Genomic DNA, 27,446 nt, shown 5'->3' with positions numbered 1-27,446 from the left:
AAATAGAAATCAATGGACAAGAACTTCCTGTGTTTGTTCTAACCTGGCTTAGGATAAATCACCAGGAAGTCAAAAGTTATGGGAAGAGAATAAACAAAGTTGTGCTCAGGTCAAGATTGATTCAGCCATTGTTGCTTTAATGGCAGAACAAGCTTGATTGCTTTCTCATACTCTAACTTATTGTGTTTTTATGTTTAAGCACATTTCCAACCATATGTCATTGTGAACTTCGCCAACTTTGTGCTCTCACAATGGACTAGTGTTGGAAAGCTGTAAAAATAATCTAGAGCTACCAGGAACTTCAGGGCTGAAGAATGCTCATAAGGTTATCCAATCACTTCCAGCTGCATCGGAAGTAAGGCACAGTTGCATTAGTAACTACAAATATTTCCCTATAAATTCTGTATCTACACGCTACACTTTTAGCTTGAGGTTAGCAGGTTATTGGGCTCTCTGAGGATCAAACGGGAGGCAGAAGGTGTCATAGACTGAAGTTTAAGGGAGGTGGTGACACCACGGGTTTAGCCAGATACACTGGTAGCTGCCAGGAGGAGCAAGCAGGAAGATCAGGAGTGGCTATTCCCCTCTCTGACATGTATATCTGATACGGTGAGCGATAAGGAAAAAGCTACAACAGTAGCAAGTAGCCACATAGAAACATAGAAAATAGGTGCAGGAGTAGGCCATTCGGCCCTTCGAGCCTGCACCGCCATTCAATATGATCATGGCTGATCATCCAACTCAGTATCCTGTACCTGCCTTCTCTCCATACCCCCTGATCCCTTTAGCCACAAGGGCCACATCTAACTCCCTCTTAAATATAGCCAATGAACTGGCCTCAACTACCTTCTGTGGCATCAGTGACATCAACAGCTGACTCTGCCTTACGGCAGGGTACATCAAAGCCTAGGTGAACAGTAGTGACAGGGACGCAAGAGATAGCAGATGCTGAAATCTTGATCTGAAAACAGCTCAAGTGCTGGAGGAACATGGCAGCCAAGCAGCATCTGTGGAGGGAATAGACATGTAATTTCAGGTTGGGACTCTTCTTCAGACTGATGGAGTAGTGGGGAGAAAGCTGGAAAAGAGAGTCATGATTGTGGTAAAGCATAGTAAGTAAGACAAAGGTAACTTGTTATTGGAGGTAGACAAAAATGCTGGAGAAACTCAGCGGATGAGGCAGCATCTATGGAGCGAATGAATAGGTGACGTTTCGGGTCGAGAGATGGATGGTGATAGTGACAAAAGCTGGAGGTGAAAAGTAGACAAATAGCCAGGGGCACAGGTGGGTAGTTCTGTGGTCATGAGTGAGTCTCCAGGATGGTATGGTGCTTCTCTGGTGTCAGGGTCAAGGATATCACAATGTGGGTGCAGGACATTCTGAAAGGGGAGAGTGAGCAACCAAAGACTATGGTCCATATTGTTACTAACAACAGTTAGGAATTGAGATGAGGTTCTGTATCGAGAATTTAGGGAGTTAGGTCGAAATTTAAAGTGTTATATATTAAGCAGATATAGTGCCCAGCCTTCTGTAAAAGAACTGCATTTGTCTTCATACTTCTATTTTCTCATTACTTTTGCCATGTTAATTTTTATGCCCGTAGCAGGAGATACTAATGTCCCCAAGAGGAATGCAGATGACAGTTCAAAGAATACTAATTATTTTTATCACCCTAAAGTTAGCAGCATGCAAGTGGGAGTCATTCTATACTCTCTGTGATCTAGTTTAATAAAATGGCATGTTCTAACAAATTAGATGTCTTGAAGGGCTATAAGCTGCATGTCATAGAGACACTTGTGACTCAAGAGTTATGCCTAAAAGTCACAGTTTTAAACCCAATGACATGCCTCAGCCCCAACCTCAGATGGATACCTCCAATATACATTGTAACACTGTTCAATTTTCTACACCAATAATTAGGGCGGTACATTGGCACAGCTAATGGCGTAGCGCTCTAGCCTTAAGGACCTGTCCCACTTGGCAATTTTTTTGCCGACTGCCGGCGTCATTGACTGACGTATCAGGGTCGCTGGTACACAAAAATGCTGGAGAAACTCAGCAGGTGCAGCAGCATCTATGGAGCGAAGGAAATAGGCAACGTTTCGGGCCGAAACCCTTCTTCAGACTCTATCAGGGTCGCCAAAAGATTTTGAACATTTCAAAATCCAGCGGCGACAAAAAAAATGTTGCGATATTTGAGGAAACACCGAGTGTCAATACGTCACCGTCGCGTCACGCCGCATCACACCGTGACTTTTACGGTGACCTGATATGTCAGTCAATTATGCCGGCAGCCGCCGAAAAAATCGCCAAGTGGGACAGGCCCTTTACAGCGCCAAAGACCTGGGTTCGATCCTGACTATAGGTGCTGTCTGTATGAAGTTTGTATATTCTCCCCATGACCCGTGGGGGTTTTCTTCAGAAGCTATAGTTTCCTCCCACACTCCAAACATGTACAGGTTTGTAAGTTGATTGGCTTGGTAAAAATTATAAATTGTTCCCAGTGTGTGTAGGACAGTGTTAGTGTGCATGAATTGCCGGTTATCGAAGACACGGTGGGACCTGTTTATGTACTGCATCTCTAAACTGATTATATATCTACTCTGCATGAGGTTACCAGTTTACTGTCATTGTTGTAGCAGTTTGACTGTTTTTTCCAGTTATTCTTTGAGGCAGAATGGAGGGAACCCTAACTTCAGTCACACAGCATGCTTAATACCACCTGACAAGATGCATTTATCCCATCAGTATGGGAATCATTTGGATACAACTCCCACAGCCACAATTAACACAGTTCCCAGCAACCAATCTAAAGTAAAGTGTAAATACACAGAGAGTGAAATCAGATGCTGTATGTACACATCAAAAACAAAAACACATCATGCAGGTGCCAACTATTATCGATTTTAAATATTAATCTATGTAAATAATTTACAGAAACAGTGACAGAAGCCGAAGGAGATTTCAGTCAGAGAATTAAGACATTCCCATGCAACAGCAGAGGCAGCTATAAAGGAGAAGCTCAGTCCACCATGTAATCTTCCTGGTAGATGAAAAAGTCGTGCTTCATCAATCAAGTGAAAACACAACTTTGGAGGTTCATTTATAAAATAGGTGAAACAGACTTACTGATGCTGTTGACACATTGAACTTCTGGCGTTTGGATTCCTGGTCCACATTCACTGCCATTGTCAGGTAAGCATTCACCCAATTTCACAATCTGCCAGCTATAACAGGATGGGTCATCACAAAGGATAGCTTCATGTAAGTGTGGACAGTTCCCAATCCCACCAGTGGGCTCATTGGTAATTTGTCGTTTCCGCAATTTAAATCCTATAAGAAGGCATAAATTTACATTTCACTTTTCTGTTCACAAAATGTAAAGCAGTCATGAGAAAGAGACTAATATATATCTAGTCTAAGCAATGGCTTGTGTACATTTTCTTTTAAACTCAATGCCCAAGGAAAGCCTTCAACAGGATCAGTAATTCAACAGCCTCATAAAGGGGAATATTTTCAAATGAACGGGTTTACTTAGTTTTAGTCAGTAATTTAAACTCAAAACATCTGCACTGATTAACCTAAATGTTGCCTGGGTAGATTTGCTTTTATTAGAATTTCATCAATGCATTCAATTGCATTATGTTAAAATTAACACAAAGATAGTGTTCTTTAAAAACAACCTGGAAACAACAAGTTTGAAGACAGGTACCAACCCAAAACATCACCTGTTAATGTGCTCCAGAAATGTTGACTGGCCTGCTGAATTACTTCAGAACTTTGTGTCTTTTTCTGAATAGAATACTTACTTTATTTGTAATTTAACTCTTCTATTACTCCTACCTCAGAAAATGTTTACAATGCAGGTTCCAAAATAGGAGGAGATTTCCTCCGTGTACCAGCTGATTGGACATTTTTAATTTATAAATGTGCATGAATTTACCAAATGAGATCTACCATGAAATTGAAAAAAATAGTAAAGAGAATAACAATACAGAAAAAGCCCTAAATATATATTTGAAAACTACTGTTTCATATCCAACCTTTATATTCCCCAATATGCAATTAAAATTCTTACAAACAATGCCTGAAATGCTTGTAGCAATTGAGACACATGAGGCTGGAATCTAGACCAAAAAAAACAATCACAGGGGGAATGCAACAGATCAGATGACATCAGTGAAGGCAAAAGGATATTCAACATTTTGAGTCGATACCCTGCATCTGCTGTGATGCAGGGTTACGACCTGAAGCACCAACTAGCCCTTTGTCCCCACCTAATGCTGCCCAATCCACTGAGTACCTCCAGCAGTTTTTTTTTTGCCTTTTGTTAAAATTATAGATTCAACTTGCCTTTTTTTCCTTGTGGATCCTGACAGCTTTCATAGGTACATGGGCCCCAAGCAGTCCAAGGTGATACTTCACATTCAATGGGGCAGATTATTTGACACATTTGTGTGGTGCTTGGTGTGGGTCCAGTGCACATCTTGTTATCAACAGGTTTTGAAGCTGGCAATATAAATAAAATGAAATGTATGTTAATTTTTACATTAGATATAACAAGTAAAATGGCTCTTTTAATAACCTGAATTTATCAACAACAAAAAATTTTCTTTAAGTGTACTTTGAATGGTGAGTAGTAACTTGATCTTGTGAGTGGAACTGTTTATTTGCTTTTGGAACGATTGATTTGCAAAAATTCCCATTAAAGTAATTACCTATGACCACTATAGTTCACTGCTAAAAATCTAATAAAGAAGACTTTGGCATTGATGATGCTCTTGGATAGGCATATGGATATGCAGGGAATAGAGGGATGTGGATTATGTGCAGGCAGTGAAGAATTGATCTTGTCATCATGTTCAGCACAGACATTGTGGGCTGAAGGACATGCTCTTGTGCTGTACTGTTCAATGGTCATTTGCATCAGTGCAATAATTATAATGTTCATCTATCTGATCATTTTGCTTTCATTAAGTTTTAGTTATTCCTCAACACAGTCAACAATTGCAAACATTCTCCACATCCTTGCATATAAAAAAATGTCTCAGGTTTCCTGAAGGTGGAGGGGGATGCTTCTTAATATCCTTTCAACAATGCTCAGGATAAGTGGCATGTGGTGACAGGAGAGAAAGAGGCTTTTGGATGATCTTCCACTACTTTTTCTCTCCACCTCTCCATAGAATTCACTGTATGATTCCCCTCTTTATAGGTATGAAAATCCTCAACAAGGCTTAAAACATACTATAAACATAATCATAATCATACTTTATTAGCCAAGTATGTTTTGCAACATATGAGGAATTTGATTTGGCATACAGGCATACCAATAAAAAGCAATAAGACACACAAAATACATTTTAACATAAAAAACCACCACAGTGACACCTCCACATTACTCACCGTGGTGGAAAGCGATAAAAAAAAGTTCAATCTCTTCCCTTCTTTGTCCTCCTGTAGTCGGGGGCCTCGAGCCTTCTGTTGAAGGGACAATCTTGGCTCCCGTAGCCGGCGGTTGGGCCCTCCGCATCGGGGTGATCAAGCTCCCGCATCGGGGGGATCTCAGCTCCCTCCGGGCAATCGGACCTCGGGTCAGGGCTGGTCGAATCTTTTGCGACTTTGGAGCTTCCCAACAACAGTCTCCAGCCGAGACTGCAAGCTGCTCGATGGTGAAATCCGCAGGCCGTGGTTGGTGCGTTGATCCGAGACAAGGGATCACAGGCTCCGATGGTAAGTCCACGGCTCCGCGGTGGGGCTCGAAGTCAGTCTCGAGCAAGGCCGCAGGCTCCATGATGTTAGGCCATGGAGCGACCGGAGTAACAATCCGGAAAACAATTGCATCTCCGGCAAGGTAAAAGATTGAAAAAAAGTTTCCCCCGACCCCCTTCCCCACCCCCCACATAAAACAAACGGAACATTAACACATACTTTTAAAACACACTAAAAATAACAAAAAAGACAGACCGTTGGCGAGGCTGCCATCGCTGACGGCGCCACCCGGTGTTCTTTAACGAGCTAAAATTTGCAAAAAAACATTATAATAATGACTATATACCAAAGATGTGAAGCACTTCAGCAATGGATGTGAAAGCATTAAGTGCAAGACTTCCTAAAGATGTTTTGAGGCCTTGAAAAGCTTAAAATCTGTATTAATATAATGAAATTCAACTTGAATGGGTAAATTACATTGGTTATTGACAGAGGAACTCCAATTGCAATCAAAGATTAAAAACAATCTTCTTTGGGGAAACAGAATGTCATGTCGAGCAACACAAACCTCCGGGAACAGATCCAGCTTTTTTTTGTCGATTACAGGTGTTGGCAACTCACCCTGGTTGTAAATAGAGTTAAGCATGAATGGTACATTCATATTATCAGTGTTTGAAATTTTGCTGCAGGAAACATGAAGATCTAAGAGAGTAAAATATTGTTGCCAATACCAAAGTCAAGGTAGGATGTTTTACCGTGCACTGAATATCACAAAAGTAATTGGCCAAGGCATTGCATGCACTGTTACCTACGAGCAACTTCCAAATGAGTAGATACCTTGCATTAAATAAATATAATCCTTAAATGTAATGATGTACATTTAAGGAATGCTGAATTGGTCTTAAATTATTGATAATGTTGCCTCCACAACCATAATGTAGCAGAGACGTTCTATAGACTCATGGCCTAAGATACTTATGTAAATGTTACACTATTGCAAGATTTCCTTGGCCAAGTGTGCTGATCTGATGGAACCATTGCTGAAGCTACAAAAAAACTGATATTGTAAAATCAACCCCATTGGGACAACAGGGACCTGCAATATGCCAGGGTAGAAAGGTAACATAGGAATTAATGGCATCATGTACATAGTTAGAGAAAACATTTGTACTGTAATATATACATACCCACACCACCCAAACACACACGCACACACACACACACACACACACACACACACACACACACACACACACACACACATACTAGACCAAGTGCAGACCCGTTGGGTCTGTTCCCGCAACGCGCGGTTGCAAGGGTGGGGCGGCCTGACGTCATCGCGCAATGCCACGAGCTAGGCGTACGCCGTCAAGACGCTGCGTACGACATCAAGGCGCTGCGTACGACGTCAAGGAAGGATTTTATTAAAAAATGTGTACAGAAAAATGTCTAAATGTAATGAGGAGTTGATTAGTGAATGTAAAAGCTAAATCGCTAGCTAAATGGAAAAAATCTTGGGGTTTTTGCGTGTGGTTTTGGAGGACCAAGGAATCGAAGGCCAAATCTGACACCCGCAAACAAACACACACACACACAGAGTTTTAAAAGTATATAGATAGATATTAATCATACTATTCAACATTAACTAGTTGGTGATCTTATTTAACCATAATACTCAATCGACATTAACTAGTTAATAAAAGCCCCAATGGTTTGGGTACCACATGACAAAAGTTAATAATGTGCTCTTTAGCCTCCACACACCTCAAATTACTCAAGTACTGCACAACAAAAATACATAATAATTCACAATCTAATGATGCAAATAAGATAGCAAATTCTAATAATTCATCATCTTATTATTCGGAAATCCTGATGGCTGCACATGTTGGTCACCCGGTGACATTTTTCACACTCTTTCTAAACTTACTGGAGTCCCATTTCCAAGCTCTTTTTAAACTTACGAATATCCCATTATCCCTGCTTCCTTTAAACTTGTTTACTGTGCTGCCTTCATACTCACCGGCGTCCTGTTTCCTGTCCTTTTTTAACTTACCACATTCACAGGAAAACCTGTTATGTTACTGTGTAACATTAAAAAAAATGATTAATTAAAAACCTGCGGGAGTAATAATAGGAGTAATATCCAAAAGTATGCAAATTTGCAAGGCCTGGCACCGTAGATCCAAGCTTGCATGAATTCAGAGGCCCTATAGCAGAAACGCCCACATCGCGGGGCTGGAAACTGGAAGTATCCCAAGCTAATTCTGCTACCACCATCATCTATTGCCAAAAGTGATGGCTCCCACTGATTGTCGCCAGAAACTTGCGTTCTTTTCAGGATGGACGATGACAGCGATGTCAACATTTGAAACATGGAAGATGGACACGAAAGAAGAGGAAGGAATTCTGAATTTTACTGTATTGTTACTGTATTATTTATGTGACAAATTTATCAAAGATAAATGCAGATGAGAATCACTGTGAATTGAGGAGAGAAAACATAAGTAAAGACCTCCATGGTTTTCAGGCAAGAAAAAGAATTGGAGAATCAATGAAAATGTTCAGGTGAATTCGAAGTGGAAAAGAAGCAGAATGCAAAACAGTGTTAAGAGAGCACAAGGGATTTCAGAGAAGTTGCAAGGAGCAATAGAACAAACTGCTGGACAAAATCAATGGGTCAGGCAGCATCTGTGGGCAGATCTCAGCTCTCGACCCAAAATGGCGACTGTGACTTTGCTTCCACAGATACAGGCTGACCCACTGAGACCCACCTTTATTTTCTACCAGGTCCCAGCACCTGCTGTGTCTTGATTCTCCACAGATGGTGAAGTAGGGAGGGAGGAGGGAAGAAACATAGAAGAGAAGACAGAGCAATACTCGTATAATGTGAGGAAATCTGCATCACTTTGAACTGTTTAAAATAATTTAATAAATGTGATTTAGGAACAGATGGGGAGCATTTAACTTTGTGTAACAGTGTTACAAAAAAGAAAGCAAATATTCTGACTTCAATGGAAACAGTCAGAAAAAACACAAAATAGTTGATGATTCATTATCACCTATTTTACATAATGCTCAGTCAATTTGATCTATTCCAACGTGTGATTAATCCTAAATGGCACTGCAGGTTCTCAATAAATTAATATATGCCAGTGGGTGCTCCAGGAGCCAAGCCGTGATAGGTTCTAGAATATCAACTATATCCCAATGGATAAGATTCTTCAGACTAAAGGTCCAGGAAGTGTCATGAAAAAACTGCAACACCCATATTTACAACTCCAATACCTACAAATCTTCATAAGAACATAAGCGATAGGAGTAGAATTAGGCCATTCAGCCTATCTAGTCTATGCCATTCAATCATGGCTGATCTATCTCTCCTAACACCATTCTCCTGCCATCTTCCCATAACCTCTGATACCCTCATATTAATCAAGAATCTATCTATCTACGCTTTAAATATATCCATTGACTTTACCTCACCAGCCTTCTGTGGCAAAGAATTGCACAAATTCACCACCCTCTGACTAAAGAATCTTATGTTGCAATAGAGAGGGCAATGGAGTACAATTGCTCAATCTATGTAACACAGAAATGTGTAGCATAGAAATCTATTATAGCATCTTCACTCTGAAATCTTAACTGTTTCTCTTTCCACAGATGCTGCCTGATCTGCTGAGTTTTTCTAGCATTTTCTGCAGGTTCAATAATTTTTAACATATCAGGCAGATTATCAGCATCTGGACTTTTTTTTTGATTCACAACCTCGAAATAACACAACTGTTTTAAAATAATGTTTACAAAAAAAAATCTGCCATCTTTGGAACCTTCAAAAATAAATATGCTATAGATTATGCATTCCAAAGTGATTGACAGAAGTGGTGCAATACCAGGTTTCCACTGCTTCTGACAGAATCTCTGAAATAACGTAATCAATACTATGTAAATTCCTGGATAGAGATATAAAGCCTTTTCCAAACAGCATTTGCTATTGAACAATGTGAAGTCTGAAAGTGAGGGAAATTATTCAGTGCAAGCAATTTATTTGGTTTTATTCTGTAAAACCAAGAACCAATAGCTCTGAAATTATCTTGGTTCGTGATTAGAAAACCTATCCAGTGCATATATGTATTCAGTTTCATGGTCACGATTTTAACAGACATAATTAACCTTTAATAAAATAACAGAAATATTACATTGATGCCTGTGGTTTGCGTGAGTCTCTTTACTCAGGATAATTTAAAGGACAGTGTATTGTTCATAGAATTAACTATGCCTGCCAGCAGCAGAATGTGATGTGACATCCAAGCCATTTATAAATTGGTGGCAAGGGGCAATGGAGCATCCTTTAATAAAATTTTAAAAACCCAGGAGGGCTTTTTTATTTATAAATGAACTTTAACAGTCTGAACTATCGAAGCAGAAAATCTTGCCCGTGCTCAAGTTGTATTGTAAGAGTTGTCTCTTTAAAAACATATATATCATGGAACAATACAGCTTGGAACAGAACATTCAGCCTGCTGACACCACATTGACTATCAACTACCATTTACAGTAATCCTACATTTTCTTAAATTGCCCGCATTCTTATCACCCTTAGCAAAATTCTGCCATTCACCTGCACACAGCAGTTAATTCACACATCTTTGGATGTGGAAGGATGTCAGAACATCCAGAGGAAGCCTGTGCAGTTACAGAAAATGTGGAAACACCTAACAGACAGGACCCAAGGTCAGGATGCTGTAGCTAGGTCTCTGGGGGTGACCCTACTAGCAGTGCCACAGTTTTGCACATGTTGCAATACAATATCACCCACTTCTGGTAGAAGTCATGTCCAATGGAAAATTAATATGAGCATGTACAGGGGTGATTCACTTTGGCATGGATGGAATCATTTGTGCATGGGATGACAACATTAAAACCTACCTTAACATTAACACTCTGCCTTGCTGATAGAAATTTTGGGGAAAATATGCAATTTTCAATCTTTGTTTCTAACACAAATGAAACAAGAAGTAAACCCTAAGCAGGTGAATGCGGAGAGATGAGGTAACTCTCAATAGAAACAGCAGGGCTCGAAATTAGCGGTTGCCCGGGTGCCAATGACCACCAAAAGTGCCGCCGGGCAACCTAAACGCCAAGTCATTTTGCCCGGCTTGGCACTGCAGATCACAAACGGAAGATCAAATAGAACAAGTTGTCCAACAACTTTAGGAGGAGGAGGAGGATAAGAAGAAGAAGGAGAAGGAGAAGGAGGAGGAGAAGGAGAAGGAGAAGGAGAAGGAGAAGGAGAAGGAGAAGGAGAAGGAGAAGGAGAAGGAGAAGGAGAAGACGACGACGACGACACTGCAGATACTGGTTTATACCGAAGATAGACACAAAAAACTGGAGTAACTCAATGGGTCAGGCAGCATCTCTGAACGTTTCGTGTTGGCGACGGCTGTAGTGCAGGACAAAGATACTAGGTGCGGGGTGACGAAAGGTCGGAGCGAATGGCGTGCCCCGCACAGCAGCAGCAGTGACCGCAACAGCGGCTCCACTACCTCCTCCCGCACCCTGCCCGTCCTGATAGCGGCTGCTGCTTGCAAATCCGCTAATGGCGATAACCGCTTTCAAAACAAACCCTCTCGCACGCCGAGGCCGGGAGGAGGGAGAGAGGGAGAGGCCTCCTTCCGCTGTCTGAAGCAGCTGCACCAACGGTCCTATAGCTATAGGATCTTTGAGCTGCACCGCTCGGCCCTCCACCTTGCTGTCGGCTGGCGGAGGAGGGGAGGCGGTGGCGACGAGATCCCAACCGCTTCCCCTTTGACGGTGGCACTTGGCGATGAACAGGGACGGCCAAGGCAGCGGGGCGATGTTGACCGAGGAGCGGTGATCTTCCTTCCTCCCCACCTCGCCCCCCCTCTCTCTCTCTCCTGTATGCCCCCCTCCACCCCCTTATCCTGAGACCCCTCCTCTCCATCCCGCACTGATCTCTATTCAGATCTCTATTCACTGATCCTGCCTCTATTCAGTCCCCACTGACATCCCCTGAGCTCCTCTCCCAATCTACCCCCCCCCCCCCCACAATCTATTCATCCTGCGCTGATCACCCTATCCACCTCGCATTGATTCTCCTGCCACCCCCCATCCATCCTACACTGGTCCCCCAATTCACCCTGTATTGATCCCCCTTCCCATCCATCCTGTACTGATCCCACCATTCATCCTGTACTGACCCACACTCCATTTATCCTGCACCAACCCCCCCCAATCCATCCTGTAGTGACCCCCCCATTCATCCTTTACTGATTCTCCCATTCATCCTGTACTGATCCCCCATTCATCCTATACTGATCCCCTCATTCATCCTGTACTGAACCCCCCATTCATCCTATACTGATCCCCTCATTCATCCTGTACTGATCCCCTCATTCATCCTGTACTGACCCCCCATTCATCTTTTACTGATCCTCCTTCATCCTGTACTGATCCCCTCATTCATCCAGTAGTGAACTCCCATTCATCCTGCACAGACCATCCGATCCACACTGTACTGACCCCCCACCCCCCCCCATTCACCCTGTACTGATCCGCCCATTCATCCTGCGCTGACCTCCCCCCCCCCCATCCATCCTGTACTGATCCCCCCATTCAAGAAGAATGGGGGGGACAGTCTGAAGAAGGGTCTCGACCCGAAACGTTGCCGATTTCTTTCGCTCCATAGATGCTGCCTCACCCGCTGAGTTTCTCCAGCAGTTTTGTCTACCCCATCCATCCCGTACTGATCCATCCATTCATCCTGTACTGATCCCCTCATTCATCCTGTACTGATCCCCTTATCCATCCTGTACTGATCCCCCCATTCAAGAAGAATGGGGGGAACAGTCTGAAGAAGGGTCTCGACCCGAAACGTTGCCTATTTCCTTCGCTCCATAGATGCTTCCTCACCCGCTGAGTTTCTCCAGCATTTTTGTCTACCGCCATTCATCCTGTACTGAACCCCCCCATCAATCCTGTAATGATTCCCCCATTCAACACCACTGACATCCCCCGTGCTCTTCCCTCACAATTTTACATACTCCAACCAACACGTACTAATTAATCTGCCTCAATCCATCCATTCCGCACCGATTGCCTTCTCAACACCCCACCCCCCCCCTGCCATCTATCCACACCGCACTGATACACACAACCCCCCTCCCTGACCCTATTGTGCTGGAAATGTCTTCAGAGCAAACATTGACTATGTTTGAAAACGGAATGCAATCAAATGTGTATTCATTCCCAATGTTATTATTTGTTTTAGTCCATAAAGATGGATTAATTAAATTGTGAACACATGAAACATTAAAACTGCAGTGTTTGATTGTCATTGCTACCGTTGACACGTTATTACAGAATTCATTTTAACGGCAAATCAATGCTCTTAATATGGAGTATCAGTACTGTAGTTATTTAATGACTATACGTTGGATTTATCCAGGTTTTACTTCTACAGTCGGTCATATACATCACAAATTTGGTCAGGAGATATTTCAGTTGAAATTTTAACGTTAATTCTGAAGTGGGAATGATGGAAACAGCGTTTATCAATAATTTTTTTTTAAATCTGGTGCGTACAAACTGGGTATCTTCATTGCTGTTCACAACACATACATCTAATCTGAATGTCCGGTAATGTGGCGTTTTGACACCTTTAAACAAATTAGCAAAAGAACATTTGCTGCAGTTATGTCCTTTGGCCATCTCTTGTCAGTTAGTGTAACATTTAACCTGTCAGATGGGTATAGTCGGTTTTAACAGCTATTATCATAAAATGCCTTTAGAAATTCCCATGCAACCTGTATATTTTGTTATGGATAAATTATGTGGGAAGCGAGAGTGTTTCTGTACCAATAGCAATAACGACCCATGCTATGGCCATGTCATGGTAATTTTCGGTCCTTCACAGAAAACATGCTTGCATCAATCTGTAGGGTGCATGGTTAAGCATATATGTTACCATGGTTCAGGATTTATTGACACAGGTTGATCATACGCTGAATAATCCAACCACATTTTTGTTTGGAAGTGGAAAGAACTAATAGAAATTGCATTAATTGCAATGTGTAAAAAGAGTTGAGATACTGTATTGTAATTTTGTTGCATGTCATTGTCGTATATATCATGTCTTGATTGGTGAATATGTTTAGTTTGTGACTTTATTTGAAGCAGAAATAATATGTGAATGCTTCATTGAGCATAATTCCGACTGGTAACTACGCACTTCGTCCGAGCACATTATCGCACACGTCATGCAAACCGTCTTAAATGACCACCTAAACTGTCATTTGGCAACCTAAAAAGCTGCCTAGGTTGCCCGGCTGGCAACAGGGAAAAAAAGTTAAGTGAGAGCCCTGATTACAGTGATGTTGCTGTGTGCAGCGCACAATTGTGACTTAGTTCCTGTGCCGCACAGTACATATTATCGATTTTTGGAATCATGCATTGTACCAATATGCTCCAATCTCTGACTATGTAATTTAGCTTCTGCTTTGCCATGGTAAATGGATGCTTATGCCACAGGACTCAATCTGTGAGATTGTTTACATTGAAAATATGGTCCGAAACATGCTGAAAATAATGTCACCCAGCCCCTGTATTTATTGCACCTTTCACCAGCTTTTTATACTGCTGGAGATGGCTGTGACTGGTTTCCCATGTTTCCACAGGCAAAAATAAAGCTGAAGAATGTTGGCATAATGGACTGCACAGGTCTCAGACCGATTACTTTAATACAGAGACATTTCTATAATTTTGTGATGCAAGAGAGAAAATGGAGAGGTAAAAATGGGGAGGGGGTTTGCAACATAAAATTTGAGAATTCAATGTTCAAACTGTTGGGTTGTAAGTAAGGTACGGTTCCTTCACTTTGCATGGAACCTCACCCTGGCAATGGAGGAGGCCCCAACAGGAAGATGGGTATGGGAAGGGGATCTAAAATGACCAGCAATCGGGATACCCAGCAGGCCAAGGTGGACTAAGTGCAAATATTCAGCAAAACAGTCACCAAATCTACACTTGTTCTCATCTCTTCCCCCCACCTTTACCTCTGTCCCACCTTGGTGTGCACCCATTTCTCCGAATTTTCCCTCCCTTTTCACTTTCCCCCATCATCTTCCACCTCTATCTCTCTCTCTGGCTTCACATTTCACAACATTTTCTCCTTATCTTACACCCTTTTATCTTCTTTCTAGCACTAACCTTTGTCCACCCATCTGCCAATCAACCCCCTAACTCCCACACCTATATCCACCCATTGCTTGCCAGGATTGTCCCACCCCCATCTCTTTTCCAGCTTTGTCCCACTGACTGTAATCAGTCTAAACAAGGGTCACGACAGAAATGTTGCATTTCCATGTCCTCCAGAGATGCTGCCTGATCTGCTGAGTTACTTCAACACTTTGTTTTTGTTTTGTAAACCAGCATCTGCAGTTCTCCGTGCCTCCATTAAACGTCAAAACAGCATACACTGCCCTATGTGAATGTTTTTCAATGGAGAGAGAACGTCATAGTCATAGAGTGATACAGTGTGGAAACAGGCCCTTCGGCCCAACTCGTCCACACCGGCCAACAATGTCCCAGCTACACTAGTCCCACTTGCCTGCGCTTGGTCCATATCCTTCCAAATTTGTCCTATCCATGTACCTGTCTAACTGTTTATTAAACGATGGGGTAGTCCCAGCCTCAACTACCTCCTCTGGCAGCTTGTTCCATACACCCACCATACAAAAGATGTGAACAAGTTACCCTTCGGATTTCTATTACATTTTTTCCCCTTCACCTTGAAACTATGTACTCTAATCCTCGATTCCCCTATTCTGGGCAAAATACTATATATCAACCTGATCTATTCCTCTCATGATTTTGCATACCTCCATAAGATCTCCCCTCATCCTCCTGCGCTCCATACAACAGAGACCCAGTCTACTCAACCTTTCCCTATAGCTCACACCCTCTAGTCCTGGCAACATCCTTGTAAATCTACTCTGAACCTTTTCAAGCTTGACAATATCTTTCCTATAACATGGTGTCCAGAACTGAACATAATATTCTAAATGCTCTCACCAACGTCTTATACAACTGCAACATGACCTCCCAACTTCTATACTCAATACTCTGACTGATGAAGGCCAAAGTGCCAAAAGCCTTTTTGACCACCTTATATACCTGCGACTTGACGTACAAGGAACCATGTACCTGTACTCCTAGATCCCTCTGTGCTACAACACTACCCAGAGGCCTACCATTTACTGTGTAGGTCCTGCCTGTGTTCAACGTCCCAAAATGCAACATGTCACACTTCTTTGTATTCAATTCCATCAACCATTCCTCAGCCCACCTGGCCAATCGATCCAGATCCTGCTGCAATCGTTCACAACCATCTTCACTATCTGCAAAACCACTAACTTTTGTATCATCAGCAAACTTATGAGAGAGGGAGAGGGAGAGGGAGAGGGAGAGGGAGAGGGAGAGGGAGAGGGAGAGGGAGAGGGAGAGGGAGAGGGAGAGGGAGAGGGAGAGGGAGAGGGAGAGGGAGAGGGAGAGGGAGAGGGAGAGGGAGAGGGAGAGGGAGGGTGGGAGAGGGAAAGAGAGGGAGGGAGAGGGAGGGAGTGGGAGGGAGTGTTCTAGAAAACATTCTGTATCTTAATTTTGCCTGATGTGAAGCCACGTCAAGAAACAAGAGTTTAAAAGAAAACATTTTGTTTAATTATTTACTTTTTTCACCTTTTTTCACTAAATTCCTTGAGAGCAATTTTCATTTTATATCTCAAATGTTTGGGTAGAGATTTGTGAATTCAAGGAGGGCGAATATTTGTTTTCCGAATGGCTGTAACATGTGCCTGTGATTATATTACACTTGGATTTGATTATTATTAATTCACAAAACTGAGGGAAAAATATCAAATAGTTAATGTAATTGATATAATTAACATTGTTTGGAAAAATGAAGTGGGTTAATTGGAATGGCTCAGTGGAACTAGGATACTGCAATGAACCGAACTGACATTTAAATCTTGCCTGCAGGGGATAAATATGATGGGTCACATTGTAGATCAAACATGGGCCATTACCTTCCTTTTCCTTCAGAGTGTTCAGATAAGATAAGAGGTTTTCATTAGCTTGCACACAGTAAAATTCTCGGGTTTGAATTCCCCCACCGCAGAGCGCCGTTTGATTTCCACGTCTTCTATCTTGCTGGTTGAGAAGTGAGTCAACACGACATTCGCTCCATTCTGTTGTCCTCCACAAATACCTGCAGCAAGCAGTTCATGAACAATTGAGCAAATATAAAACAATTTCATTTCATGAAGAATCACTTCACAATTCCACACGGACTGCAGTGGTTCAAGAAAGTTTGCCGACAATGCCTCAAGGGTGACCATTCAAGGGCGATAAATTAACAACAACCAAATCTCAAACAGGAATTGAAAACAAGAGAGCAATTTTTTAAAAGAAATGCTTCTGGAGGACTGCTACTGACATGACTGCCTTTGTTTTACTGGACTTCTGATGCTCTTAAGTGATAATGGATTCTTCATTATAAAGCATGCAATCCAAATCATGTCCCCTATATACAATGGAGGTATTTGATAGTGCACATCAGAGTACATAAATGGCATTGTAATTGCAAGTGTTAGTTAAAAGAGGATTTTGGTCTGATCTCTGTTAAAAAAGAAATAAGACTTGCAATTATAGCTCAGGATGTCCCATAGTATTTCACAGCCAATGAAGCCCTAAAGGGCCTGTCCACTTGGGCGATTTTTCATCGGACTGCTGGCGACTGTCAAGCTCGCGGCACTCGCTGAAAAACCGGGAACTGGAACGGCGAGTGTCAGAGTGGAACACACACACACACACACACACACACACACACACACACACACACACACACACACACACACACACACACACACACACACACACACACACACACACACACACACACAAACACATTGCAAAGGCGGGGGCCAGGGAAAGCGGGGGAGCGCTGTCTGAAATTCACATGGTGCAACGCCAGGGTGATACAGACACACACCGCAATGAACAGGAAGGTTAAGACGGCTAGCACAGTGTAGAACTTAGACAGCTCCGACGGTATAAAGAGGAGGCCTACAGGAGCGGGGATGCAGACCTCTACAGGCAGGCCAAGTACAAGCTGAGAAGAGGAATCAGAGCTGCCAAGGAAAAGTACTCTGAGAGGTTGAGGAGCAAGTTCTCAGCTAGTGACTCTTCTTCAGTTTGGAAGTGCTTGCAAGAAATTACCAGCTACAAGAGGAAAGCCCCCCGCTCTTTGGACAATCGTCAGCTGACCAACGACCTGAATGAGTTTTACTGATGGTTTGAAAATCAGAAACATAACCCTGGTACCCCCTCCACCCTCCCCCCCCCTCCCCAACCAACACAGCCAGACCCCAGTCTACAAAGAATGGACCCTGCACCCTCTCCTTCCCATTCACCACTTCACACCTACTGAAGGCAAGGCTCCAGTACAAAAAGACTGGACCATTTCCCATCCCAACCAACACTTCACACCCACTCACAGCCAGACCTCAGTCTGCAAAGACTGGGCCCTTCTACACCCACCCCCCTCTAATCACCACTTCACACCCAATCACCCACACCATCTGTGCTGCACAACATCACTTATCCAATATCAACAATAAAAATAGAGGAGGCGTAGAGGCTTTTCAGAAGACAAAAAAGCCGGAAATCTCCCTGGACCTGACAATGTTTCCCCCTCTACTCTTAAGCTCTGTGCCAAACAGCTGGCACCAGTCTATACAGACATTTTTAACCAGTCCCTGCAAACATGTACTGTCCCTGCCTGCTTCAAAGTCTCCACTATTGTCCCTGTACCCAAAAAGGCAAGGATTACTTGTCTTAATAACTACAGGCCTGTTGCACTGACCTCTGTAGTCATGAAGACACTCGAAAGGCTTGTGCTGGCCAAGCTGAAAAATACCAAGATCCCCCTGCTGGATCCTATGCAGTTTGCATATCGGGCCAATAGATTTGTGGATGATGCAGTCAAACTGGGCCTGCACTTCATCCTACAGCACCTAGACCGCCAGGGGACCTATGCGAGGATCCTGTTTGTTGATTTTAGCTCTGCATTCAACACCATTGTGCTAGAGCTACTACAATCCAAACTTTCCGAGTTGACTGTGCCTGAACCCCTTCACCAGCTTCTTGACAGACAGGAATCAGCATGTGAGGCTGGGAAAGCACATCTCGGACCTGCAAACGCTCAGCATAGGAGCACCGCAAGACTGCGTACTCTCACTCTCCCCTCTCCTCTACTCTCTCTACACCAATGACTGCACCTCCACAGACACCTCTGTCAAGCTTCTCAAGTTTACGGATGACACAACCCTGATTGGACTGATCCAGGATGGGGAGGAATCTGCCTACAGACAGGAAGTGTCACAGCTGGTGTCCTGGTGCCATTGCAACAACCTAGAGCTCAATGCTCTTAAGACAGTGGAATTGATTGTAGACTTTAGGAGAGTTCCCCTCCACTCACCCCACTCACCATCAACAACACCACAGTCACATCTGTGGAGTCTTTTAAGTTCCTGGGAACCATCATCTCCAAGGACCTTAAGTGGGGGGCTACCATCGACTCCACAATCAAAAAGGCACAACAGAGGATGTACTTCCTACGGCAGCTGAGGAAGCACAATCTGCCACAGGCAATGATGGTCCAATTCTACACGGCCATTGTAGAGTCTGTTCTCACGTTCTCCATCATGGTCTGGTTTGGCTCAGCCACCTAGCATGACATCCGGAGGCTGCAGCGAATCGTCCAATCAGCAGAGAAGGTTATTGGCTGCAACCTTCCCTCCATTGATGAACTGTACACTGCAAGGGCCAGGAAGCGAGCGGGCAAAATCATATCTGACCCTTCTCACCCTGGCCACAAACTCTTTGAATCACTTCCCTCTGGAAGGCGACTCCAGACAGTCAAAGCTGCCACAGCCAGACATAAAAACAGTTTTTATCCACGAGTAGTTGCTCTACTCAACAGCCAAAAATCTGTAGCCTCCCTTTGATCTGGTATTTTGTTGGTTCACATGCTTGATCAATGGTGTTTTATCATTAATGTTTTATTATTATTAATGTTTAGTGTTTTCTGAGTCATTCGTAACTGTCACTGTATGTCATGTTGTTACTTGTGGGTGGAGCAACAAGGCAAATTCCTTGTATGTGAATACTTGGCAAACAAACAAACAAACAAACAAACAAACAAACAAACAAACAAACAAACAAACAAACAAACAAACAAACAAACAAACAAACAAACAGACAAACAAACAAACAAACAAACAAACTTACTTACTTACTTACTTACTTACTTACTTACTTACTTACTTACTTACTTACTTACTTACTTACTTACTTACTTACTTACTTACTTACTTACTTACTTACTTACTTACTTACTTACTTACTTACTTACTTACTTACTTACTTACTTACTTACTTACTTACTTACTTACTTACTTACTTACTTACTTACTTACTTACTTACTTACTTACTTACTTACTTACTTACTTACTTACTTACTTACTTACTTACTTACTTACTTACTTACTTACTTACTTACTTACTTACTTACTTACTTACTTACTTACTTACTTACTTACTTACTTACTTACTTACTTACTTACTTACTTACTTACTTACTTACTTACTTACTTACTTACTTACTTACTTACTTACTTACTTACTTACTTACTTACTTACTTACTTACTTACTTACTTACTTACTTACTTACTTACTTACTTACTTACTTACTTACTTACTTACTTACTTACTTACTTACTTAGTCGCCTAAGTGGGACAGGCCCTTAATGCTGTAATGTAGGAAAGATGGGCTTCATTCTGGCATTGAACTGCTACGTCTAGAGCAGAAGGCACATAATTTCTTGTTCCCAGTTACATTGTTAAATATTTCAATGAGAACACTCTGCCACTGTAGTACCAAACGAGGAATTCCATCAGCACAATAACTAAGATTGAAAGGAAATTAAACTTATTTTCCAGCCAACCATTGTATAAATACTTAGTTGTGCCACATTGTTAACGAGGACACACAATTAGAGATATAAGAGAGCAGATTGAATAAAATAAATATTCAAGCATGCTTTACAGCACTTTATTGCTATTTTCTGTTCTCATAGATTGTCTTAGCTCACATTTGCAGAAGTCCCCCCCCCCCCCACCCCGCACCTCCCTCAATTTCTCTTTGGTTTCCTGTGTAATGTAGTCACTTGTCAGTGGCTTGTTATGACTATTTTAAATAAATACATCAAATATTTGAAGCTGTCTTCTTCCAATTACTTTACTTTCATCTCTTCACCAGTTACCTATTGTTGCTGGCATATGTATTAGCTGGAAGTAAATATCCTAGCCAGCAGACAAACGTCTAAAAGTATGAAAGTCTTTGATAAATTAGCACATAAACATACAACTTACTGAAACAGACAGCCCTGAATCTTTTTGAGGACTTTGTACTTTGCATCAAAATTTGGAATAACAATTAGCAGCATTCGGAACATTTCATTTTCACAGAGATTGTTGTGATTTTTGCTTGGAGCTGAACTTTTCTTGAAATACTTCAGAACAAAAACATAAAGGAATTTTTCAAGTCATTTCTAAAGCATCTGTGCATCCTAACACTTCAAAGGAAATTCTAGACTCCTAGAGTTAATACATATACCTGTATAAGGAAAGAGAGCTTTTAAAGTCAGATTTCAGATGTTCCTTGCTTAAAAATTTAATGAAGCAGCTGGGCCATATTTTAGATCTATGTTTTCGAAGACATTGCTGTCAGAATTTCTATATCCATTGCAGAAAAATATTTTATGAGGCAACAACAAGCAAAGCATTTCAAACCGATAAGCAGAGACTGCCACATGTCTCCGTTGTAAACAGACATAAAAATATTCAGTGGTAATTTGGATGGAAGCTAACAATGAATATGAAAACATATTATTCCGCAAGGTCAGGGTTTTTCAGGAATTTGACTGGGGAGATTATTACTTAATTGTGTCTTGTCAGCTTTAGAAATGCTAATGTTTGAAATGTAGGTGTAGAAGGTAGTTAATCTCAGCCTGGGAATCGGGTAGAACATGGTAGCTTGACTGTACAGTCCAAGCTAAGAAAAGGAAGTTAGCCAAGGTGCTTACTTTGAATGGAGGCACAGTGAACTGCAGATGCTGGAATCTCTAGCAAAACACAATGTGCCGGAGTAACTCAGCCCACCAGGTAGTACCTGTGGAGGGAATGGAAAGGTGAAATTTTGGGCCAGGACCTTACTTCAAGGGCGGGAGAAAGCGGGAAAAGAGCTGGGGCGGGACAAACTGAAAGATGGATGCAGGTAAGGAGGTGTTCAATTGGGAGATGGGTAGAATATTTAATAAGATACATGCAACAAAAATGCATGAGGATAGAACTTAACTGTGATGATTCCATTACCGAACAGCCATTTGGCACTGCCTGACCAGTAAGCCAGGTAATATATTTAAATAAAATTAAACTTATTTTCCAGCCAACCATTGTATAAATACTTAGTTGTGCCACATTGTTAACGAGGACACACAATTAGAGATATAAGAGAGCAGATTGAATAAAATAAATATTCAAGCATGCTTTACAGCACTTTATTGCTATTTTCTGTTCCAATATAAAATGTCTTAGCTCACATTTGCAGAAGTGTACCCCCCCCCCCACCCCCCCCCCCCCCCCCCCCCCCCCTCGCGCCTCCCTCAATTTCTCTTTGGTTTTCTGTGTAATGTAGTCACTTGTCAATGGCTTGTTATGACTATTTTAAATAAATACATCAAATATTTGAAGCTGTCTTCTTCCAATTACTTTACTTTCATCTCTTCACCAGTTACCTATTGTTGCTGGCATATGTATTAGCTGGAAGTAAATATCCTAGCCAGCAGACAAACGTCTAAAAGTATGAAAGTCTTTGATAAATTAGTACATATGCATACAACTTACTGAAACAGACAGCCCTGATAAATAGATATGGACTAACTGCATTTTGCAGAAGAAACTAAGGTCTTGTAGAGGTGTATAAAATCATGAGGGGAATAGATAGTGTGAATGGACAGAGTCTTAATCCCAGAGTCGAGGAATCAAGAATGAGAGAACATTGGTTTAGGTGCGAGGGGAAAGATATAATAGGCTTTTTCACAAAGAGGGTGATGGGCATATGGAACGAGCAGCCAGAGGTGGCGGTTGAGGCAAGTAATATAACATTATATAACATCATATAAAAGACAGTTGGACAGGTATATGTATAGAAAAGGTTTAGAGGGATAAGGGCTAAATGTGGGCAGGTGGGACCAGCGTGGCTGGGACATCTTGGTTGACATGGGCAAGTCTCGCCGAAGGGTCTGTTTCCATGCTTATGATTATAAAACGAGAGGGGGAACAAACATAGTCAATATTTATGTGAATGTGAACTAATACAATCATTAACAATGATCTTCTGAAAAAATTGATCCATCGGAATAGAAAAGGATCTTAAAGTAATGTTCAGACATTGAACTCTATGACATAGTTTAATTATCATGTGTCGTATGACTTCCAAGGGGATGATTTTCAACTGCTCTTTGGCCATTTTTCACATTAAAACAGGTGACCATCAACGGAAAAATACGGGAAAAATGGGCAAGGCAAACCAAACGACAGCCACAATCTCATGTGCACTTTTCAAATGGAATTGAATTGGGAAACAGGCCAGCCACCGAAACAGGAAATCTGCATTAACATTAGGGCGGCATGGTGGTGCAGCAGTGGAATTGCTGCCTTACAGTGCTTACAGCGCCAGAGATAGGGTTTGAGCCTGGTTATGGGTGCTTGTCTGTACAAAGTTTGTGCATTCTCCATTAACCATTCCTTTGCCCACTTACTAAACTGATCAAGATACTGCTGTATCATTTGATAACCATCTTCGCTATCTAAAATACCATGTACTTTAGTGCCATCTGCAAACTTACTAATCTTGCCTTGCACGTTCTCATCCAAATTGTTGATATAAACTATAAACAGCAATGGGCCCAGCATCTTGAAGCACACCACTGGTCACAGGCCTCCAGTCCAAAAAACAATTTTCCACCATCACTCTCTGTTCCCTTCCATGAAGCCAATTTTCTATCCAGTCACCTAGTTCTCCTTGGATCCCAGGTGATCTATCCTTCCAGAGCAGCCTAGCATGCAGAACCTTGTCAAATTTACTTTGGTTTTATCAGTGGCTGGAAACTCCAGTACAGGGCCTGCCTCTTCCAATTGTATGGATCTTTTAGCATTTACCCGAATAGCCAAAAGTCAACACCTTTTAATAGGGTTAACAACTTCACCAGGAATCAGGGGCACATATAAATATACATTTTGAAATTTTGCATAGCACATTCAGTTACAATTATATGAAACAATTCATGAAAATGTCACCTCAAAAATGCCCTCAAAGCTGTTAAGTGCCCTTGAATGTGAATATCATCTCTTAAGAAATAAAATATTTCATCAGCTGGGTTTTTTTTTGTTGCAGCAGTTGAATAATTTCTTGCTCTTTTATGTGAAAATCCTGTGCTTCGAAACAAAATCCTCTTATGCTTACAAAAAATATATTGAAAGATCCTTGATTCAAGAATTAAAGTGTCAACTGTTACCTTCAGCTCCACGGTAATGACGAAACTGTAATGTGACTCATCTCTATATTTAAAGGACCACTTGTCAATTTGTTCATGTCGTTATGCATTTTTCAAGACAATTTTCCAAATTCTTAACCTCTCTGGAGGTTACTGATGTTATTAATGAGCGACAATCACTAGTGCAAATTTGCCTCTGTTGTGCCCAATGATATCTTAGCACAAACTATTAGAACCTTGCAGGCTCTTTAATTCAGGTGTCTAATTAATTAGTATGGTTTTGATCCTGCTGGTTTATTTATATAACACACATAAATCATATATATATATATACTAAGTGGGACTCGTTGGGTCCCAGCATCACACGGGAGGGCTGGTCACCAACGCAATATTCCACCTCTCCACCAATTCCAATATTGCTCGCCAGTGGGTGGGGGGGGCTTTCTGTTGCGCTAGTATGGGTGTTGCGGGCACTGGTTTCCAGAGGGCTAGTATAGACATTGTGGGCCGAATAGATTCTTGGGCTGGCAGCCAACTGTTGCAATGATTTTAAAAGCCAAGGCAAGGCAAACAATTTGGCTGCAGCCACCCAACAACCAAAATTCATTTTGTGAACAAAAACTTTTTTAAAAGGCGAAGCAAAGAATTGGGCAGCAGCCACCTGACAACCAAAATTCAGGTTGTGAACACAAACTTGTTAAAAAGGCGAGGCAAACAATTGGGCAGCAGCCACCCGACAACCAAAATTCATTTTGTGAACACAAACTTGTTAAAAAGGCGAGGCAAACAATTGGGCAGCAGTCACCTTACAGCCGCATCGAGGGGACTCACCGTGGAGTAGACGTGCGTTCAGTTTTATTCGCAGCTCAGTGAGCCGTAAACCTCTCGCTTCCTGGGTCTGGCAGAGACTGAGTGAGGGACTACACTTCCGGATTTTATAGTCCCTCACCCCTGCCGCCAGCAGAGAATGGGGAATTTAAAAAAAACATTAATATCTCTCTGATTTTTCATCGATTGGGCCTCACTCTGACAATAGACAATAGACAATAGGTGCGGGAGTAGGCCATTCGGCCCTTCGATCCAGCACTGCCTTTCAATGTGCTGATCATCCCCAATCAGTACCCCGTTCCTGCCTTCTCCCCATACCCCCTGACTCCGCTATCTTTAAGAGCCCTATCTAGCTCTCTCTTAAAGGTAGCCAGAGAACCGGCCTCCACCACCCTCTCAAGCAAAGAATTCCACAGACTCACAACTCTCTGTGAGAAAAAGTGTTTCCTCGTATTCGCTCTAAATGGCTTTCCCCTTATTCTTAAACTGTGGCCCCTGGTTCTGGACTCCCCCAACATCGGGAACATGTTTTCTGCCCTTGAACATGTGTCCAAACCCTTAATAATCCTATATGTCTCAATAAGATATCCTCTCATCCTTCTAAACTCCAGAGTATACAAGCCCAGCCGCTCCATTCTCTCTGCATATGACAGTCCCGCCATCCCGGGAATTAATCTTGTAAACCTACGCTGTACTCCCTCAATAGCAATCCCTCAAATTAAGGGACCAAAACTGCACACAATACTCCAGGTGTGGTCTCACTAGTGCCCTAAACAACTGCAGAAGAACCTTTTTACTCCTATACCCAACTCCTCTTGTTATAAAGGCCAACATGCGATTCACTTTCTTCACTGCCAGCTGTACCTACATGCTTACTTTCGTTGACTGATGAACAAGGATGTCCAGATCCCGTTTTACTTCCCCTTTTCCCAACTTGACACCATTTAGATAGCAATCTGCCTTCCGTTTTTGCTACCAAAGTGGATAATCTCACATTTATCCACATTAAACTGCATCTGCCATGCATCTGCCCACTCACCCAACCTGTCACCCTGCATTCTCATAGCATCCTCCTCACAGTTCACACTGCCACCCAGCTTTGTGTCATCTGCAAATTTGTTGATGTTACTTTGAAACCCTTCATTTAAATCATTGATGGATATTATAAATAGCTGCGGTCCCAGCACCGAGCCTTGCGGTACCCCGCTAGTCACTGCCTGCTATTCTGTAAGTGACCTGTTAATCCCTACTCTTTTTTTTCCTGTCTGCCAACCAATTTTCTATCCATGTCAGCACTCTACCCCCAATTACCATGTGCCCTAATTTTGCCCACTAATTTCCTATGTGGGACCTTATCAAATGCTTTCTGAAAGTCCAGGTACACTCCATCCACTGGCTCTCCCATGTCCATTTTCGAAGTTACACCCTCAAAAAATTCCAGAAGATTAGTCAAGCATGATTTCCCCTTCGTAATTCCATGCTGACTCGGAATGATCCTGTTACTGCTATCCAAATGTGCCGCTATTTGGATATGACACCACCGATGTCAGGCTAACTGGTCTATAATTCCCTGTTTTCTCTCTCCCTCCTTTCTTAAAGGTGGGAATAACATTAGCTACCCTCCAATCAACAGAAACTGATCATGAATATATAGAACATTGGAAAATTATCACCTATGCATCCATGAATTTTAGAGCCACTTCCTTAAGTACTCTGGGATGCAGACCATCAGGCCCTGGGGATTTACTTTGACAATGGAGGAGGCCCAGGCCAGAAAGGTCAGATTGGGAATGGGAGGGGGAGTTAAAGCGATGAGCAACCATGAGATCTGGTAGGTTAAGGCGGGCTTAACAACTTCTCCCTCCCACTTCCTCCAAATCTAAGGCGTAGCTATGGGCACTCACATGGGCCCCACTTATGCCTGCCTCTTTGTTGGGTACGTCGAACAATTACTATTCCAGGCATACACTGGCCCTATCCCCTAACTCTACCTCCGCTACATAGACTACTGCATTGGTGCTGCCTCCTGCACCCATGCAGAACTCACTGACTTCATCAACGTCACGAGTAATTTCCATCTCCGACATCTCTCTACCATTTCTATATCTCACCATTTCATCACAGGAGACAGACTATTGACTGATATCTATTACAAACCCACTGACTCCCATAGCTATCTAGACTTCACTTCTTCCCACCCTGCTTCCTCTATCC

The 27,446-nt window shown here is 42.2% G+C and overlaps 1 protein-coding gene across 3 annotated transcripts in view; it reads right to left on the bottom strand.

Moving 5' to 3' along the window:
* thsd7a (thrombospondin type 1 domain containing 7A) overlaps positions 1-27,446 on the bottom strand; it is a 371,495-nt gene that overhangs the window by 134,564 nt on the left and 209,485 nt on the right. For all 3 annotated transcript variants that reach the window (XM_033045698.1, XM_033045715.1, XM_033045709.1), the window contains exons 4-6: positions 16,810-16,991; positions 4,355-4,510; positions 3,131-3,334 (exon numbers count right to left, since the gene is read on the bottom strand). In XM_033045698.1, the coding sequence (XP_032901589.1) occupies positions 3,131-3,334; positions 4,355-4,510; positions 16,810-16,991 (542 nt within the window). The remainder of the gene's footprint in view (positions 1-3,130; positions 3,335-4,354; positions 4,511-16,809; positions 16,992-27,446) is intronic.

Source organism: Amblyraja radiata, chromosome 2, assembly GCF_010909765.2.
Source record: "Amblyraja radiata isolate CabotCenter1 chromosome 2, sAmbRad1.1.pri, whole genome shotgun sequence".
NCBI lineage: Eukaryota > Metazoa > Chordata > Chondrichthyes > Rajiformes > Rajidae > Amblyraja > Amblyraja radiata.
This window is presented reverse-complemented; position numbering and strand designations above follow the sequence as displayed.